The sequence below is a fragment of the Erpetoichthys calabaricus genome, chromosome 2 (assembly GCF_900747795.2).
Source record: "Erpetoichthys calabaricus chromosome 2, fErpCal1.3, whole genome shotgun sequence".
Classification (NCBI taxonomy): Eukaryota; Metazoa; Chordata; class Cladistia; order Polypteriformes; family Polypteridae; genus Erpetoichthys; species Erpetoichthys calabaricus.
In genome coordinates, this window is record NC_041395.2 from 280,930,588 (window position 1) to 280,950,564 (window position 19,977).

Genomic DNA, 19,977 nt, shown 5'->3' on the forward strand with positions numbered 1-19,977 from the left:
CATATCTGGGGGAAATTGTTGAAACTGATGATTCTGAGACAGTAGCAACTCATCCATCCATTATCTTTACATGCTTTGCCAGTTTCAGAGTTGTGGAGGTTTAACTCTGTCACCGCTAAGTAGGACATACTGTATATAGGACCTGGATTGGCCTATAGTGTATTGCAGAGCAGCATATGCATTTAGTGGTGTCTACGACTGCGTCATGTTTCTAAGGAGCATCGTCAAGGAAGGAAAGCAGTGAAATCACGCTCGATACAATTCTTGTTATATTCGTTTTCAGCGTGGCTTCGTAAAATACGTATGGGTTTACGACACATTGTCCATGAAGTGTCTTTTATTTCAAACTTAGTATGTCACAGAACATTATTTAAGAAAACAGAAATATCTTCACAATACTTAACTCTCTGAAGTCAGCCAAGCACCTAAGATTACTACTGACAGAGACAGAGATCAGAGTTCTCAGCTCCGCCTCTTTGCCACCGCCGCTCCTTTGGACTTTCTGGTCAACTAAATCGTCCGCGTAATCCGATTGAGGTTTTACTGCCAGGGTCTTAAAATAGGTGTAATTCAGAAAGGGGAAAATGTAGGCGCGGTAAAGTGGAAAACGGTAAATCCAGAAAGAAATTAAGAAAGCAAGAGAAACTTCGACAAAGTTGCATAAAGTGCCCGGTGAGGCATGAAAGCTGAAGTCCGCCACTTGCCCCGCTGGTAGCGCCTAGTTACGGAATGTAAACGAAACTGCACAGGATGAACGCCCACAGGAGGACACCGACCGGCCAGCTGCTTAATACTCCCAGGTAAACCTTTTTTGTGCACCTGTACGTGTTATCCATAAGTATTATTCGGGCAGGGAGCTGCAAAGGCATCTGTCTCCAGTTATGTGTAATATAGATAAATATTTTTGACAGGTTCAACTTTATGCATTTGCAGCTTCAAGGCAATTGTGTAGGCCGGGAGAAATCTTAATTTTCTAATAACCGTTGAATTTAGTAGTGTGCCAAGGGGAGAGTAGGACGACATTGCCGCTGTATTTCGCTTACAATCTTATTTTTTCTGCTAAATTTGCACATTTTCCCCATGTGCATGAATGTTTTTTCTTTTTCCGAAGACGCGCATGTTACGTTAATCGCGACGCAGAAATTCCCGTTCTCGTAGGAATGTCCATTTCTGTTTGGGTTCCTGCCTTGTGTTCGATGTTGTCGTGATAGGCTTTGCTCCCTGCGTGTTCCAGATACTGTATAGAGTTATGCAGCCTCGGTAGTGAATAGGTGGGTGCAGTAATTGGCCTGGAGCGAAGGTGTGTAGCTGGTTCCTACCCAGCGCCCAGTGCTCTTGGAATTGGCTGCTGGCCTCTGTGAACCTAACAGTAGATTAAGTGAGTTTAGAAAATAGATGAATGCAGAAATAAATCCTGCAATCATTCTACACATGTGGGATGGGATTTGTTCTTTTATAAAGTATAGCATTTTAGATGTTACTGTGTGTCACTTCCAGTGTTTATCTTACATTGGCATTGAGTTTGCACAATTTCAGTTCTCAATCCAGTCTGAAATATTACATTTGCAGTGTATGAAAGATGATATATAGTTGGCCAGTGTACTCAAACGTTGTTACAGTGCTTTGCATAAAAAAGGTACCTATAGTCTTAATTAAATCATTAAATTTAAACTAGTTATAAATCAGTTGTGACATGGTGACATTTAAAACTGAGACAGGAGAAGCTACATTACTTTTAGAATTGGTAAATTTTAAATATTTTGTCTAGACGATCTTTGTTAATATTATCAACCAAAATAGATATTAAAAAATACAATTCATATGTACAGTATCTACATATATAGGTAAGATGTAATCATAGACTTATTGTAGTATCTTTAGAACTTTAAAAAAGCAACGATAGGACATAAAAGAAGTAGTGTATTTCAGGCAAAATACATTCTTATTCAACAACAGCTTCCCTTAAATAAGCTAAGATAATTAGGAAAACAACTCTTTCTTCTGAGATCCATCTTAACATATATTATTTTCATTTACTTGAGTTTGAATCATGGTTTGTGTGGACTTTGAGCATTCTGTTGGCGTTTGCACTAGGTTCCTTTTCCATCTTAAAAATGTACGTTTAGGTCAAGTGATATTGGTGATTTCAAATCTGCACCATGTGAGTGTAGGTGCTGATTTCTCCCCTGTGTCTTATACTGCTGAGATAGATTCTAACCTCCCCTTGCCCTTCAGAATTTAATTAATTTAAGGGGCATGAAAATGTTATATTATGTTATATTTCATTAAATTGCCAAAATTGTTTTTGATGGTTGTTATGTATCTTACCTTTGTTAAGTAGCAATGTTAATACCCTAATTTACATAAAGAAATGTTGTGTGCTTTGCCTTGTTGGAAAAAGGAAGTGTTGGTAACTCTCATCCAACATTGAGTAAAGAGCATGTTGAGTTAACCTGTGTCACTTTAGTTATTATTTGTTGGAGTTGGAAGGAACACAACAATGGTGAGGTAGATATAGTTTTTTATTTGTAATTCTTTATATGGGAACAATCCACATTTTAGGATATGCAACACTTGTAAAATAAATAATTTTATGTTTAAGAGGCAGTGCTATTTATAAGGTAAATTTAACACACATGCCACAAATCAAGCAATCAGTCTTTATTTTAATTAGTACAATTAACAATCTGGCTTAACACAAGATCCTTCATAAACCAAGTAAGACTGCAGTACAGCAGTCTAGCTTGACAAACACATAAGCACAACAATAATTAAAACCATAATCCACGCAGAAAACAATGTGTGGCAGGCTGGTGCATTGTGCAGTGTCCTGGGTTTGAAATCCATGCCCTCTCATAATCTATGTAGAGTTTGCACAGTTTGGGGTATGGGCTTTCTGGGTACTTCAATTTTTCCTCTCACATTCCCACATATGTGTGTGAGGAATATTGGAGAATCTAAATTGGCCCTATGTATCCGGACTTGTACATACTGTAAGTAAGCCCTGTGGTGGAGTGTTGCCCTGCCCAGGGTTGGATTCTCCCTTATGCCCAGTGCTACAAGGATAGGTTCTTGTCCACTGTGAACGTGAGTTGAATTAAGTGAATATGAAACAATTAGTAATATAGAAAAGGTAATGCATTACCAAGAAAATTTAAGAATCTTGGAAATAACCAGAAATTAAGTCTAGAAAGCAATCACAATGGAACCAGAGAAATCAAATAAAGTTAAATGAGATGTTACCATAAAGCTTGACAGACTCTTATTTCAAAGAGTTAAAGTCAGAGGAATTGTTCTAAAAGGCAAGAATGAAGAGAATGGTCTTATTACAATACCAGAGTGACATATTGACAGTAGCTAAGATACATGACTCAAAATACAAACATTTATACAGAGGATGCTGGCTGGCATGATTTGACAGGTTGTGAGTAAGGCAGGAGGTTTTCACGATTTGAAGTGCATATTCTTTAATAAATTGTTCTGCCATGTTAGCATTTAAGACAAGTAAAGTTTGCATTCACCCAAGCACTGACTTTTTGATTTAGTAGTTTAGAATGTCTAAACTTAAAGTGCACCCTGGAGTGATTTTCATTACTACTGGGTGTCATATGTGTATCAGTAGAGCACAAAAAGAGCTTCTGTTCTTGGTGGTATACTGAAAATGGTACCTCAACACAGTATGGAGGATTTTAAATCCTGGACGGTAATCACTCAGAACATGAATAATTTAAAGACCTCTGATCTAAGTCATTTACTGAAAACTTACTATTGAATAAATTAGGGAAATACATTGAACAAACTTAAATATAGGAAGCAGTATGATTTAATTGCAGGTATTTAATAAGCATTCTTTTGTACAGATATTTCAATCTTTTCAGGGTTTATCTGTTAGTACTTACAAAAAAAAATGACTGAGATACAGTTAGAAGAGCAATGGTGATGTGGTAAAAAAATAGTTGCATTTCCAAAAACACGATAAACCATTACATGCTCAATCAAATTAAAAGTTATGTGGAAAAATATCCAACAAAAGTACTAAATATCTAAATGTGTCTCTGGCCTACATTAATAAATCATGGGGCTCTCAGTAGCATGCATTCAGTTAATATGTGAATTTGAAAACACAGTATTCAAGTGAGTGTACACAAGGAGACACAAGGTGAACAGTAAGTAGGTTAAAATGAAACCCTTATTGCCAGAGTCTCTACCTTCTAATGGATTTTGATTCCATGACTTTCCAGTTAGTTTGCATGTTCTCCCCGTGTCTGCGTGGGTTTCCTCCGGGCGCTCCGGTTTCCTCCCACATTCCAAAGACATGCAGGTTAGGTGGATTGGCGATTCTAAATTGGCCCTAGTGTGTGCTTGGTGTGTGGGTGTGTTTGTGTTTGTCCTGCGGTGGTTTGGCACCCTGCCCAGGATTGGTTCCTGCCTTGTGCCCTGTGTTGGCTGGGATTGGCTCCAGCAGACCCCCGTGACCCTGTGTTCGGATTCAGTGGGTTGGAAAATGGATGGATGGATGGATGGACTTTCCAGTTGGATATCTCCCTTATTAAAAACCTTAAAAGCAGACTTAAAAACTCGATTTTCAGCTCTCTTTTTTCTCTTTTTTTCAACCTATAGTTTCTTCATTTGGCCAGTGACAGTTTATCCCAAGCTCTTTTTTTAACTCCAGACTCAAAACAATCTCCATTTCAAGCCATCATTAATTCCGCTGTTAAAGTTGACAAACACTTAAGGAACTTGAGTTTGTTCTGCTTTTCTTACATGGACACTAGGCTAAACTCCTTTACCTGCTGGTTTCCCAATGCAATATGGTACCTCATCACTAAGTTAGAGACCATGTGTTGATTTGAAGGGAGACGTTTGGTGTCCTATCAGTTCTAACTCGAACGTGAACATGAGAAATGAGACGGTGGGTGTAAAAGATGTGATGGTGGCCTATGTCTATAACATCTGACAATATAAGAGACTCTGAGGAATGAAAAGTTGGATATATTAAACATTCCTGTATTCACCTGGTAGCACTGAGATCACGACCGCCTAAAAAGCCCCATTACATCCTATTGGAACAGCTGCTCGTCCAAAAATGAAAAGGCCAAATATCCGGAGCAAGGATGAGACTTACAAGCTTGTCTAGTGATGGAAAAGGCAAAGATCCGGAGTGAGGAATAAAGTAAAGTGAAAAGGATTCAAACCTGGCCTGAGTTCATATAATGGGAAATGTTCTATTGCTCTCATATAAGTTGTTTGAAATAGTATATCTCATAGCAGGTTTCAGCAGGTTCGGGTACAGTGATATTCTGGGTACTGCAGATAACCATCTTATACCTAATTATTTCAGATGCATTTTAATGCTGTAGTGGTTTCATCAGACTGAGCAGAAAAACCAGGAGGGGGACTGGAGATTTTTCTGAATGTGCAGTGTTATAAGAGGTCTAACTTTTGGAGTTTTCCTTAAATTGAAAAATGCAGTCCTAGTAATATGGTTAATATGTGATTTAAAGTTTAGGTCAGAATCCATAATAGATCTAAATTCTTTACTTCCACCTTGTTAAGGGATCAAGTTTATTTCTAGTACTGTCATTATTTCCATTTTTACCAGTGATTAAGGCTTCACTTTTTTCATTATTTATCTTGATGAAATTACTACTAGGGCGGCATGGTGGCTCAGTGGGTAGCGCTGCTGCCTCGCAGTTAGGAGACCCAGGTTTGCTTCCCAGGTCTTCCCCCACGTGGAGTTTGCATGTTCTCCCCGTGTCTGTTTGGGTTTCCTATGGGTACTCCGGTTTCCTCCCACAGCCCAAAGACATGCAGGTTAGGAGCATGATTCTAAATTGTCCCTAGTGTGTGCTTGGTGTGTGAGTGTGTGTGTGTGTGTATGTGCCCTGCGGTGGGCTAGTGCCCTACCTGGGGTTTATTTCCTGCCTTGCGTCCTGTGTTGGCTGGGATTGGCTCCAGCAGACCCCCGTGACCCTGTAGTTAGGATATAGTGGGTTGAATAATGGATGGATGAAAATTACTACTCATCCATTCAGAAATGCAAGTAAGACATTGGAGGGCCCAGAATTTCAGGGTCCTTAGGTGCTACAGATTATTAAGATGAATGTTGTTTGCATAGCTGTGGTGTTTTGAGATAATCTGGCCTAACAGGAACATACTGTATAGTTTAAAATAACAGGAGCCCTGTGGTACACAATATACAATATCATGGATCCCTCAACTGTAATCACCACAACTAACAAAGAATTTTCTGCCTGTTAAATAAGACTGAAAACAATTTATGACACTGCCAGAGGGGACTTATAAGACTACTGTAAGAATACTGTGGTATTCTTTGCGGTGCAAATACTGTGGTCAAAGTCTAGTAGAACAAGAACAGATATGTGGCTTCTGTCTGCATTAACCAGATGGTCACTTACTACTTTAACCAGTGCAGTTTCTGTACTATGATTTATTTTAAAACCTGACCGAATTTTATCAAGAATCAAATTTGTATTTGAATAGTCATGTAATTTCTGAATAATCGTTGTGGCGGACAGCCGGATCCCATGCCCGGCAGGGACGCCCCTTCTGCATCTGTTTTGGGGGAGCACCCGTGGGCAGCTCAATACCTCCCCCGGGACGCTTGGTGGCAGCCTCCCTGGTGGACGGTGATTCCCCAACCTGTCGCATGGCTCCATGGAAGATGGAGTCCTCCACAGCCTGGTTGGGGGCTCAGATGGCCGCTAGGGGGAACTGCATGAAATGGAAGTGCAATTAGGACCAGGTGGTCAAGCACCTGGAATGCTTCCGGGTGGGATATAAAAAGGGCCAGCCACCACCACTCGGAAGCCAGAGTTGGGAGAAGGAGGACTAAGCCTGAGGAGGAGTGGTGGTAAAGGAGAGAGAATTGTGTTGTGTTGGAATAGTGTTTGTGGACTGTGTATTGCCTGTGGGTCACGGGGAAGACTTGCGCCCATGGGTGAAGAAAAATAAAGTCTGGTTGTATTTGGTACGTGCCTCTGTGTCTATCTGTGTCGGGTCGGGTGCCTATATAGCGACTTTGTTACACCGTATACTATAAAATTTTACTTAAAAGAAGGTAGGTTAAAACTAGGTCTAGAGTTGTCAAATACAGAGGAATCTAGATTACTTTTCTTAAGCAGGGGTTTAACTACTGTAGTCTTTAGACAATCTAGGAAAATTCCCATATGTAATGAAGAGTCAACTACTGTATGTCTAGTACACTTTCAATTAGCACATCGGAAACATCTTTTAAAGGCCAAGGGCTCAAGTGAAAGGTTTTAGCTGAGAAATTATTTTACTGAATTTCAGATAAACCTGTTTCACTTTGAAGATAACTTGTCCAATCAGTCTCTTGTCTGCTGAGCACATCTTAGTGTGTGAAAGCTCTTGATATGTTTTGTTTGAGATTTTACTGTTACAGTTTAAAAATTACTTCTTATATACAGTACAATGATATTTTAAACTTAAAATGAAGGATGATGGGCAGCAGCACTTTAAGTAAAATAAAAATGATCCAGCTGTAATTACCATTTTTAGATGTATACATTTAAAAATAATATGTAATGCAACATGGGCAGGCAACACTTTCAACAAACATATATTTCTTAACGGGGGTGGCAAAGGAGTATTACACATACATACACACATATACATATACTTTACATATATATACTATATACATATACTGTATATACAATCAGCCACAACATTAAAACCACTGACATGTGAAGTAAATAACATTGATTATCTTGTTACATTAGCACCTGTCAAAGGGTGAGATGCAGTATATTAAGTAGCAAGTGAACAGTCAGTTCTTGAAGTGGATATGTTGGAAGCAGGAAAAATGGGAAAGCATAAGGATCTTAGTGACTTTGACAAGGGACAAATTGTGATGGCAAGCTGATTGGGTCAGAGCATTTCTAAATCAGCAGGTGTTGTAGGGTGTTCCTGGTGCACTATTGAAAGAAGGCAAGTCAGGAGAGGCAGTGTAATACTCTGGGCAATGTTCTGCCGGGAAACCTTGGTCCTTGGCAAGAGATGATACCCTTATTTTACATTTTGACATGACAGCATCACACAGTTTCTGCAGATTTGTCAGCTGCACATCCATGGTGCAAATCTCCTGTTCCACCACATCTCAAAGGTGCTTTGTTGAATTGAGATCTGGTAACTGTGGCGGTCATTTGAGTACAGTGAACTCATTGTCATGTTCAAGAAACCAGTTTGAGATGATTTGAACTTTGTGACATGGCACATTATCCTGCTGGAAGTAGCCATCAGAAGATAAGTACACTGTGGTCATAAAGGGATGGACATGGTCAGCAACAAAACTCAGGTAGTCTGTGGCATTTAAATGATGCTCAGTTGATACTAAGGGGCCCAACGTGTGCTAAAAAATATCCCCCACAAAATGACACAACTACCACCAGCCTGTGCTGTTGATACAAGGCAGGATGCATCCATGCTTTCATGTTGTTGATACCAAATTCTGCCCATACCAACTAAATGTTGCAGCAGAAATAGAGACTCATCAGATCAGGCAACATTTTTGCAATCTTCTGTTGTCTAATTTTGGTGAGCCCATGCAAATTCTAGCCCCAATTGCCTGTTCTTAGATGACAGGAGTAGTACCTCCTTTGCTTCTGGGTTCGACATGTTGTGCATTAAAATATGCTCTTCTGCATACCATACCTCGGTTGTAACAAGTGGAAATTTGAGTTACTGTTGTTCTCTATCAGCTTTGACCAGTCTGGCCATTTTCTGCTGACCTCTGGCATCAACAAGGCATTTTTGCCCAGACAAGTGCTGCTCACTGGATATTTTCCCTTTTTCGGACCATTCTCTGTAAACCCTGGAGATGGTTGTGCGTGAAAATTCCAGTAGATTAGCAGTTTCTGAAATACTCAGACCAGCCTGTCTGGCAACAACAACCATGCCACGTTCAAAGTCACTTAAATCACCTTCCTTCCCCATTCTTATGCTCAGTTTAGAACTTCAGTGGATTGTCTTGATGTTATCTATGTGCCTAAATGCATTGAGTTGCTGCCTTGTGATTGGGTGATTATATGTTTGTATTAACAAACATTTGAACAGGTGTACCTAATAAAATGGCCAGTGAGCGTATAAGTATCTATCACATGTGCTTACATTGAAACTTGAATCAAAACTTTGCAAGTCTCGCTCTCTGTTTTTCAGTAGCATGAATTACTTGATGACTGTGCTCCTGCTATTCTAAAAAGGTCCTCCCTAGCTAATGTAGAAAAACACATTAATTGGATATTAAGATCATATTATCCACATACATTAGCAGCAATGGGGTTGTGGCACCTGTTGACGTGATGAGTTTAAAGGTCACCCGTGGCAATCGAATCTCAGAGTTTCTGAGTTTCTGAATACTTAAGCAAAAAGCAACCTTCATGCTCACATTAGTTTTGCTGTTTAGATTTTCTGGTTCTTGACTTTTGCTTTAATTTTCCTGTTTACGATTCTTACTTAATGTTTTAGCTTTGCTGAATTTTCCTCTCCTGGTCCCTTTAAACCCTGGTAGCTTTCTATGAGAAATTTAACAATGTGACATGCAGCAAGGGCGGCATGGTGTCGCAGTGGGTAGCGCTGCTGCTTTGCAGTTAGGCGTCCTCCCTGCGTGGAGTTTGCATGTTCTCCCCGTGTCTGCGTGGGTTTCGTCCGGGTACTCCAGTTTCCTCGCACAGTCCAAAGACATGCAGGTTAGGTGCATTGGCGATATTAAATTGTACCTAGTGTGTGCTTGGTGTGTGTGTGTACGTGCACCCTGCGGTTGGCTGGCACCCTGCCCGGGGTTTGTTTCCTGCCTTGTGCCCTGTGTTGGCTGGGATTGGCTCCAGTAGACCCCCGTGACCCTGTAGTTAGGATATAGCGGGTTGGATAATGGATGGATAGACATGCAGCAAACTCAGAAACACATCATGTGTTGACTGTCAATTCATCAATGGCTATGGCTATATCATCACCTTGACAAACACTCTTTATTACGATTCTGGATATTTTCTACCTAGGCATGAATACAATGTGTAGCAGGTGCATCTGACATATCTACCAGTTTTATTGATTCAGTAGTTTTATCCATTCATCACTAGCAATCTCCAATGACATGCCTTTAACACACTCTTTTAATACCTTTGCATTAGTGAAGGTGTAATTGTGCTTACCCAGTATTCATGCAGCTTGGAGGGAAGTTCTTTTTTCTTATTCTTGTTGAGTTAGTGAATGGATAAATGTTTACTTGCTGTGAATGACTGGCCTTCAGACTATGGTTGGAATAAAAGTCATTGAACGTTTCTGATGATAGGAGCACCTCACATTGTTCTCTTTTATGATGATACCTTATTTTGCATATATATAAATTTGACAGGTTTAAATTAACTTAATATGTATATATGATTGAGTGATTGGATTAGTGCATCCAGGAGTGTATGAGGGAGGGTGTCCATCAAATTCTGTGTAGTGTTTGAGGGGTAACATTTATAGGGTGGAGATTTGCTTCCTGGCCTGACCAGACCCAAGGAGTATTTGCTCTGCAAGAAACTGGTCCTAGGTCAATTCTATTAGATGATTCCTGGTATATATCTTCACATACTCATACCCATTTGTCCAAACAACTAACCCACCAGTGAAGTAAACACTAATCATCCTAGAAATCTTAGTCTCAGTCTCAGTACTTTAGCAAAACTAGCTTTATTTCACTTGAAACAAGAACAGCTGGGCTATTTATTGCAGCGGAAGCTACCACTCTCCTATACACAGACAAGTGGCCAAGTTATACCGTTCCCTGCATTTATAATGTACGTTGCATCACCCATCGGCGACAGCCACGTATAGCACAATCTTGATCGGATCGTAGGTGTTTCCACAGGGCTCTACTGCTGCGCTGCGAATGTGTGGTTGCCTGACGTGGCAGGCGTGCTTCAATGTGCCAACCCATTGGGGGGTGGGGGTGGGTCCTAAAAGAGTTCAGAAACTTCACACTACAAAAAATCATGTTTCCTTCAATAATAGTCATTGCTATTACCTGACATTTCTAAGGATATTCCTAATTTCTGTCTATGTGAAAGTGGTACACTGTCTCTAAGATGGTGTAGATTTTCTCTGAATACTTTGGTCTCCTACCACATCTCAAAGAAGGTTGACTGGTTACTGTAAATAAACATTGCATGGGTTAGATTATATACTGTATGTGTACGAATATGCTTTGCGATAGACTTAGGTCCCTGTCCTAATTTTGTTCTTGCCTCCTTTAAAATGGATGCTGTCAAAATGCAGTCTGGCTGGTTTCAGAGTGAGTCAATTTGGAAAAATGAATGAACAATAAACCTAAAACACATAAGAATTTGTATTGTCTGTTTATGGTTATTAAACCTTACTTCCTGTTCGACCATTCTCATAATACTAAAAAACAGAAATATATTTTCTGTATTAATAATTAGTAATATTACCAATATTTAGTGTGCACTTGTTGTTTTGGTGTTTCTGGTTATTTTTCTTACATCTTACAGTATGTACATTATGTGTAACAATTACTACTCTATTACTATTACAGTGAATGCCTTCTCTTCACAATAGACAAATGAAAAACCAGAGTCAAATGTGTTGGTTCAGCTTTAACCTTTATTGTTTAAAGATACATTTTTATTACTTTCTGTTTCTGAAACAAAGGATTTCTTCAAAGTTTGCTATTGATTTCCAGTGCTCAGGGAATTATACATTTATACAGAGGTTTCACTGTATAAAAGCTACTGGAAATCTAATTTTATGGCAGGAAACTGTACTTCCCAAGGAATTATCCATTTATGTTTTGCTTTTGCCAGTAGAACAATTTTGCCACAAAATGCTGAAAAATTCTAAGCAATTCCTTTTATTAATTAATTTATTTTTTGCTGTTGGTTTTTTGACCCTTTGAGAAATTGAATATGTTTTTCATGAGTCACCTTGAGCAGACTGTACTTAATACTGCTCAATGGCTGACTTAATACATTAATTCCTTTACAATCCTCCCATTTTCTTACATAAAACTATTCTTCCTAAAGCTACAGATAGATAATCATTATTTTTAAATGGCTTATTTTAATGATTATCTAACAACTATTGATTGATAAAATGTTGAGGTTTTAGTCAGACCAAGCTTTTTTATGAAAAGAAAAGGCAACAAAGCAGCTTGTGTCTTGTAAGCTGCAGTCTGCCTGCAGGTTTTGACTGTCTGTGACTATAGATATGATGCCATTTTCAGCTTTCAGAATTCTTGTGGGAGGTGAAATGTAGTTATCTAAACACTTGCATATTTACAGACTCTGAATAGGGAAGATCATTTAGTCTAGCAAGCCTTTTCTTTTCTTCAGTCTCAGCATTACATACAGTAAATCACCATTTTATAGGAACAAATGAAGCCCTTTGCCTAATCAGTCGATTGATCTGCTTATATTTTTACAGAGTAATTCCATGCAGGTATTCAAGGACACAAATGTTAGAACGCTTTGCTCAGGGTTTCATTAAACAGTCTGAGAGGTATTTTCACATTTTTATGCCAACTAAAGATTCAGCTGCTTCATAATATTCCATTCAATGCCAAAACAGTCTAGTACCAGGAGTACCTTAAAAATACAAAATCCATTGTGAGCACCATCACAACTCCATCTGAACACTATCAAACAAACACCACATCTTTATAAAACACGTTTATTTCACCAAAAGGCCCACACAGCACACAGTGCTCCCACACCAAACAACCTTAACATGGGCCTTCCCCTCAGTCTCCGTGGTGCCGCCTTTCCTCTCCTCACGGGAGCTTCATCCTGCTCCAGCTCCCGACTCTAGCTCCATGATTGTAGGAAGGCGGCCCCTTTTATGTTCACCCGGATATGCTCCAGGTGCTCGTTGATGACCTTCCGGTGGCAGTTCCTGGTGTGGCTGAAGTGCCGCACGAGCACCTGGAAGCACTCCGGGTGTCCCCGGAAGGTTCTAACTCCACCTGCCCAGGTGTGGCGGAAGTGCAGGTTTCCCGGGCTCCACGATGCTCGGGGCTCCCCCTGGTGGCGGCCACGGGCCCCAATGGGTTTGAGCCTCCTGGCTCCGTCCCAGTGGTCCCTTCTTTATCCAGGGCAATTGCCCCCTCGTGGCCCAGGTAACGAATAACCCGCCTCCCGGTCCTTCCAGGCATCCCGGCTGGGTCTGTCTCCCAGCCTCCTGTGACACCATCCATCAATTATCCAACTCGCTATATCCTAATACAGGGTCACAGGGGTCTGCTGGAGCCAATCCCAGCCAACACAGGGTGCAAGGCAGGAACAAACCCCGGGCAGGGCGCCAGCCCACCGCAGGACACACACACACACACACACACACCAAGCACACACTAGGTACAATTTAGGACTGCCAATGCACCTAACCTGCATGTCTTTGGACTGTGGGAGGAAACCGGAGCACCCAGAGTAAACCCATGCAGGCATGGGGAGAACATGCAAACTCCACACAGGGAGGACCTGGGAAGTGAACCCAGGTCTTCCTTACTGCGAGGCAGCAGCGCTACTATTGCGCCACCGTGCCGCCCCAAAATACAAAATATAGTGGTTAAAATTTTTTTATAAAATAGTAGCGTTGTTAAACCTTGTTAGTTGTAATAATTATGATAATATGTTAAAAATATTTGTAATATATTTCAGAAGGTGCGGTATGAAAGCACAGTGGTTAGTGCTGCTGCTTCAGAACTGAAGAATTCTTCTCATACCTGGCTGGGCTTTAGATACATGGAGCTTACGCACTGTTTGGGTTTATTCTTTAGGTGTCAGTATTTCATGCACATTACAAAGACATGCAGGTTTGGTTATTGTTCAATTTGAAATCTTCAGATAAATATAAGAATGAAAGTGAGTGCTCCTTTCAGTGGACTGGTTACTCATTCAGGCCTGGTTCACTCCTTGCTCTTAGTGCTATGTCATATAGCTATGTCATATACTCCAGCACCCTGTGACCCATTTATAGAATTGGCAAATTTAGAAAATGGATGGAAATATTCAAGCATTTGGTTTGAAGGCAGATTTTATAAGCAAGTATATATTGACTTTATGTTAAAAAAACACAAACTAGCAATCTCAGCTATTGGCTATGTGCTGTTGCCTATCAACTGGTGTCTCTTTCTTTCTCTCCTTGGCCTCACTTAACTCTTTTCCTTCCTACTAGGCAATGCGTGTACTGAGGTATTTCCTCTCCTCAAGAGTCTTAATTGTACATCATATATTAACAACTTTCTCACCTCTAATGTTGCTGCTCTTTGCACTTCTCAGGCATCCAGCACAGTTGCAGGGCTGCATGTGCCCTCATGCTCTCTGCTTAACTTAATGATATACATGGGACCTCTTCAACTGCCAATTTGACTCTCTCTCTCTCTCTCTCTCTTTTTATGTCTGTCTCCTCTAGAAGCTTATTCTGAGACTTTTGCTTTTTTGCACTAGTCTGGTGGTACCTCTTATAACCACATTCCATATGGATAAAGTGATAGTACCTTAATTGTATCAGGAGGGGAATTTAGCTTTTTAAAAAATTCTAGGAATATTATAAAAATCAACAACAACCTTCTAACTTGGCTAAAGATTAAAGCCCAATCACAGTGAGACATTATACAGGTATATTGCTGTATGTTTGATGATGCCCCCGTAATGTTTCTTGACATGCTTCTGCTGATTATTTAATTGGCTGAAAGTACTTAATGATAGTGTGCCATAGTATAGAACATATTTTTTTAAACTGTGGGTCATGACCTAAAATGGTTATGCAGATCCTGCCCCAAGTGGAGGAGTTCAAGTATCTCGGGGTCTTGTTCACGAGTGAGGGAAGAATGGAGCGTGAGATCGACAGGGGGATCGGTGCGGCATCCGCAGTGATGCGGGCTCTGCATCGGTCTGTCGTGGTGAAAAAGGAGCTGAGCCATAAGGCAAAGCTCTCAATTTACCGGTCGATCTATGTTCCTACCCTCACCAATGGTCATGAGCTATGGGTAGTGACCGAAAGAACGAGATCGCGAATACAAGCGGCTGAAATGAGTTTCCTCCGCAGGGTGTCTGGGCTCTCCCTTAAAGATAGGGTGAGAAGCTCAGTCATCCGGGAGGGGCTCAGAGTAGAGCCGCTGCTCCTCCGCATCGAGAGGAGTCAGATGAGGTGGCTCGGGCATCTGATCAGGATGCCTCCTGGACACCTCCCTGGTGAGGTGTTCCGGGCACGTCCAACCGGGAGGAGGCCTCGGGGAAGACCCAGGACACGCTGGAGGGACTATGTCTCTCGACTGGCCTGGGAACGCCTTGGGATTCTCCCGGAAGAGCTAGAAGAAGTGGCCGGGGAGAGGGAAGTCTGGGCATCTCTGCTCAAGCTGCTGCCCCCGCGACCCGACCTCGGATAAGCGGGAGACAATGGATGGATGGATGGATGGATGGATGGATGAATCACTGTTGTATTCAATGGGAAAGGGTCACATACGGTTTGTGTAGTGTCTCGTTATTGTTAGGCTATAAATATCTGCAGCAATCCTATGAGTGAGACAACCACCCCCCAGGATGACTGTCAGCGGTGATTCTCCAATGCGTCACCCTCCTTCAAATCTGAAGGTCGTCATGGACTTGGTCTTGGGTTGTGAGAAAAAAAGTTTAAGAAACACTAATCTAGAGAGGATGTGCAACATTGTTCATAAGACCATGCCTACAGCAGGTCCCATAACTGAGCTTTCCTTGTTAATCAGCTTAGTGATTTGGTGAAGGGGGTCACTACCCACATTAAATGAGCATATTCTCCTAATGATAAAAGAGTCTGCTCTGCCATTTTTTTATAGTTCCTCTGTGTAACGATACCAGTCCAACTTGTCATTGATGTGGACCACTAAGTTCTTGTAGCAGTGCGCAAATTCCACATCTGCTCCTTGAATAGTGACCCGAGATAGAGGTTCTTTGGTGCAGCTGGTGTTAAGTTGTCAACAATTCTTTCTGAATCAGGAAACAAAGTTCTTAGCCAACTCCTATACTCTGTCTTATCACACTTTTTAATACACTTCTTTAGTACAGAAACATTTGAGATTTTTTGTGATATGAACTGGTGTAATATTTATAGTCTCAGGTGTACAACTTGAAGAGAAAAGTAGACAAGACTGTTAATTCTTTTGGTGCTCCAATGTTGCTCACATCCACATCAGAGAAACAGTCCTTGAACTTCACAAACTTCAATCTGCTCCATAGTCTATTATCCAGGACACCATAGGCTCATCCACCCACATATTTATGAGCTTACCTTTTAACAGTGATGGCTGGATCGTATTAAAGGCAGTGGAGAAATCAAAAAACATTAATCCGCACAGCACTTCCAGCTTTGTCCAGGGGAATAAGCCATGTGGAACAGATAGATAGTTTCATCTTCCACTTCCATCTTTGTCTGATGGGCAAACTACAGTTAGTCCAAGTGTTTTTTCACAAAAGAATATAGTACAAAACTAGTTTCTCGAAGGTTTCATGATGTGGGATATAAAGGCCACTGGTCTATAGTCATTGGGTGAAGAGGTGCCTACATTCTTTGCAACTGGAAAAATACTGGATACCACAAAATATTCTAGCACAGGCCTTATGGTATTTGAGGACAGATTGTTCCTAATTCAATGGCTCTTCTTGTGTGTGGCATCCTCATTTGTCTCTTCACTTGGTCATTAGTTATGGATGGCCCATACTGTTCATCAGAGGTGGATTCATCACTGTCCATACCAATTGAAGTGGAAGTAGTTGTTGAAGCATTAGAAATGGTGTGGGAGGACAGATCATTAGAAGACAGTTAGTGGTGAAATGAGGGAAGGTGGTCATTGGACTAGACATTTTACTAGTATATTGTAGATACTATGCTTTGGAACATATTTTAATACACTTCACTAGTGTAGAAGTATTTGAGAATTTCTGAAAGTGATATGAATTTATAATTTATTTATAGTCTGAGATGTACAATTTGATTCCATGATTTCATGATGGCACTGATTAGGGCAGCCACAGTTTGTTTAGTTTCTGCTTAGGTGTGTATTGTTTTTGTCTGTTAACTTTCTGATTCTGATATGGCAGTCACCAAACTGATGAAATAAGCCAATTAAGACTGTTAAAAAACATCATTCTATTGCCCGTCTTAGATGATATGGTGTGGTTATCTGCAATAACATGCATTTAACACATATTTTAAAAAACTATTAAATAGGTTAATAAACTGTCATGGATAACCACTGTTGAGTGCAGTTCTATTACTCAGGCTTTCAATGGCACACAAATCTATTTCCATTAAAAATAAGACAGGAGAGATGCCCGTATAGAAGCTTGTATAGTGAAACAAAAATTGTATCACCCCGCTCCTCAACTGCTTTCTACAGTATACATTCTAAACTGGAAAAACTTTTGGAAAGTATTTTTGAGGTGATGGGCAAAGCTAAGGTCTTTCTGCAACCTGTCCTGTTACCAATATCCAATTCATTGTATACAGGTAAATTTTGTGAATTTCATCTGAAAAAACCATGAGGTAAGCTGATGCTTACATTGATTTTCATCATGAGTAAAAGTTCGTCTAACATAGACTTTTTTAGTCCAAATACTTTAATAGTGAGTACAAGATGATTTGTTATCACCTCTGACAGACAGACACACCATTGGTCATGGCAACATAAATACACTTTGGTACAGCAGCTGAGCTCACTGGATCAAAAAAGATACCAGTTCAGATAACTTCGAACATAATGTTATGAGCTTGATGAGTATTGTTAATTACTTATCTGTGCCAAGATAAATCGAAATTCTTTCAGATAAAATTACTGTATCAGGTTTGCATGTTTTACTGTTATTCTGCAGGAAAGATAAATAAAAAGTGTGGGCTACAGTTCTGGCCGTTTCAAATATTGCATTCATATGAAAGTCAGAGACAATGATAAAATATTCCATGAAAACTTTGTAGAAAAAGTAAAAATGGATCTTTTTTTCATTTATTTTTATTTATGATTTTTAAAAAGCTTTCATTACATCCTTTATTCATGTAATGGACTTTTATCATGTCCAGAGCTGGTTTCTGCCTGGGGCCCAATATTGCTGGTATAAGTTCTAGCCTCCCATAAACCTGAACTGGGTGGGTTTGAGAATGTTATTTTTAAAAGACTAAAGAATGTTTGAACAAACATTTTCAGAATTCTGAAAAACTGTTGGACTGTTCTTTACAAGGATTTTTTTTAAAGATTTCGGAAATGGAATTATTTTTGATTAGTTTATGGAGACTGGATTTGGATTCTTCAAGATCAGTAAGAAGGTGAGTCATAAGTGTAAAGGAGATACCACAATAGACTTTCTGTTATATAATCTTGTCATATCTGATATTACTTTACATAATATACGTAACTATAAATCTATCATGGCTAAAGGATCTGGACTGGTAACTCAAAGTTTGCCGGTTCGAATCCCAGCAGTGACAAAAGGAATGCTACTCCGTTGGGCTATTGAGCAAGGCCCTTAACCTTCATTTGCTCCATGGGCGCTGTACAAATAGTTGACCCTGTGCCCTGCCCCTAAAAGTCTGAGTAAGTAGGGGTATGCGAAAAAGAGAATTTCCCCCGGGGATTAATACAGTATACCAAAAAAAGCTTTTTCAGCATTCAGAGACAGCAGGACCTCTGAAGGTTCACATACTAAAGGGTAATGTATATATTACATTAAGCAATTGTCGGAGGTTTAACAAAAAGTCAATGGCTGGTTTTTTTGTGGTAGCCAAAGTGGTGATATAATTAATGGATGAAATATTCAGTATGATAACTGAAGTTTAAACAAAGTGTCAATAGCTGTTTACTATTTGGTAACCAGTTAGCCAAGATGCTGTAAGGGGCAACATGTGCATGTAATTAATTAAAGAAATATGAATATAATAATTGCAGCTTAAAAAAACAAGAAAAAGAAACGGGGAAAGGGATGGCCAAAAGGGAAATAAAATATAAAGTAAAATATAATATACAGTTACCACCAATGTCGCATTACAAATTTATCCAGACTGCTAGTTTCATGTAGAGTCTTCTTTGCCTTGTCGGAATGTGGCATGATGGACAATTAATCTAATGCTAATATGATTATGATTAATATCTATGCATCTAAGGTGGATAATAGAGCTTTCTTCCAAAATGTATTTGCATTTATCCCTAATCTAAACACTCACAAGATTATAATGACCACAGACTTTAATTGTGTTTTACATCCAGATCTGGATAGATCCACAGCTACAACAGTGACAACATCTAATAGTGCAAATAATAGTAACAAATCTTGTAAGTACAACGCTATTGGTATCTCTGACCATGCCCCTCTGATCATGGAGCTTAAATTACTGTGTCTTACACGCTCATCTCGCAGCTGGCATCTTAACCCCCTGTCATTAGCTGATGCGAAATGTACTGAATTCATACCCAAGCAAATTGATTATTTTCTTGAGACAAATTCATCCTCAGAGGTCTCAGCAGGTATATTTTTAAGCATTTTTAAGAGTACAGATTATTTCATATCCTTCTCACAAACATAAATTGGAAACCAAGAAGACATCTTGAGTTAATCAGAGAAATTACCAGAAAAGATCTGGACTACACCAGGTCCCCAAATGAGACACTTTATAGGGAAAGACAGGTTTTGCAATCAGTTTAACATCCTGACTACTAAAGAAACGGAACAGCTGATCTTTAAATCGCGACATCAATATTGTAAACACAGAGAGAAGGCCAATAAGATATTAACCCAACAAATCCACAAGCAGGAAGTCCATGATGCAATAATAGTAATTAACAACACAGGCAGAGAAAAAATTATTGACTATAAAAATAAAACTTACACATTTAGAGAGTACTATAAGTCCTTATATTCTACTCAGTTTAAAAAAGATAAGAAACAATATGAGTTTATTGATTCATTACAGATA

General features: G+C 39.8%; 1 protein-coding gene across 1 annotated transcript in view; it reads left to right on the forward strand.

Moving 5' to 3' along the window:
* ptpn20 (protein tyrosine phosphatase non-receptor type 20) overlaps positions 1–19,977 on the forward strand; it is a 211,339-nt gene continuing 191,362 nt past the window's right edge. The window contains exon 1 of the mRNA XM_051922606.1: positions 1–800. Coding sequence (XP_051778566.1) covers positions 751–800 — 50 coding nt within the window. The 5' untranslated portion in view covers positions 1–750. The remainder of the gene's footprint in view (positions 801–19,977) is intronic.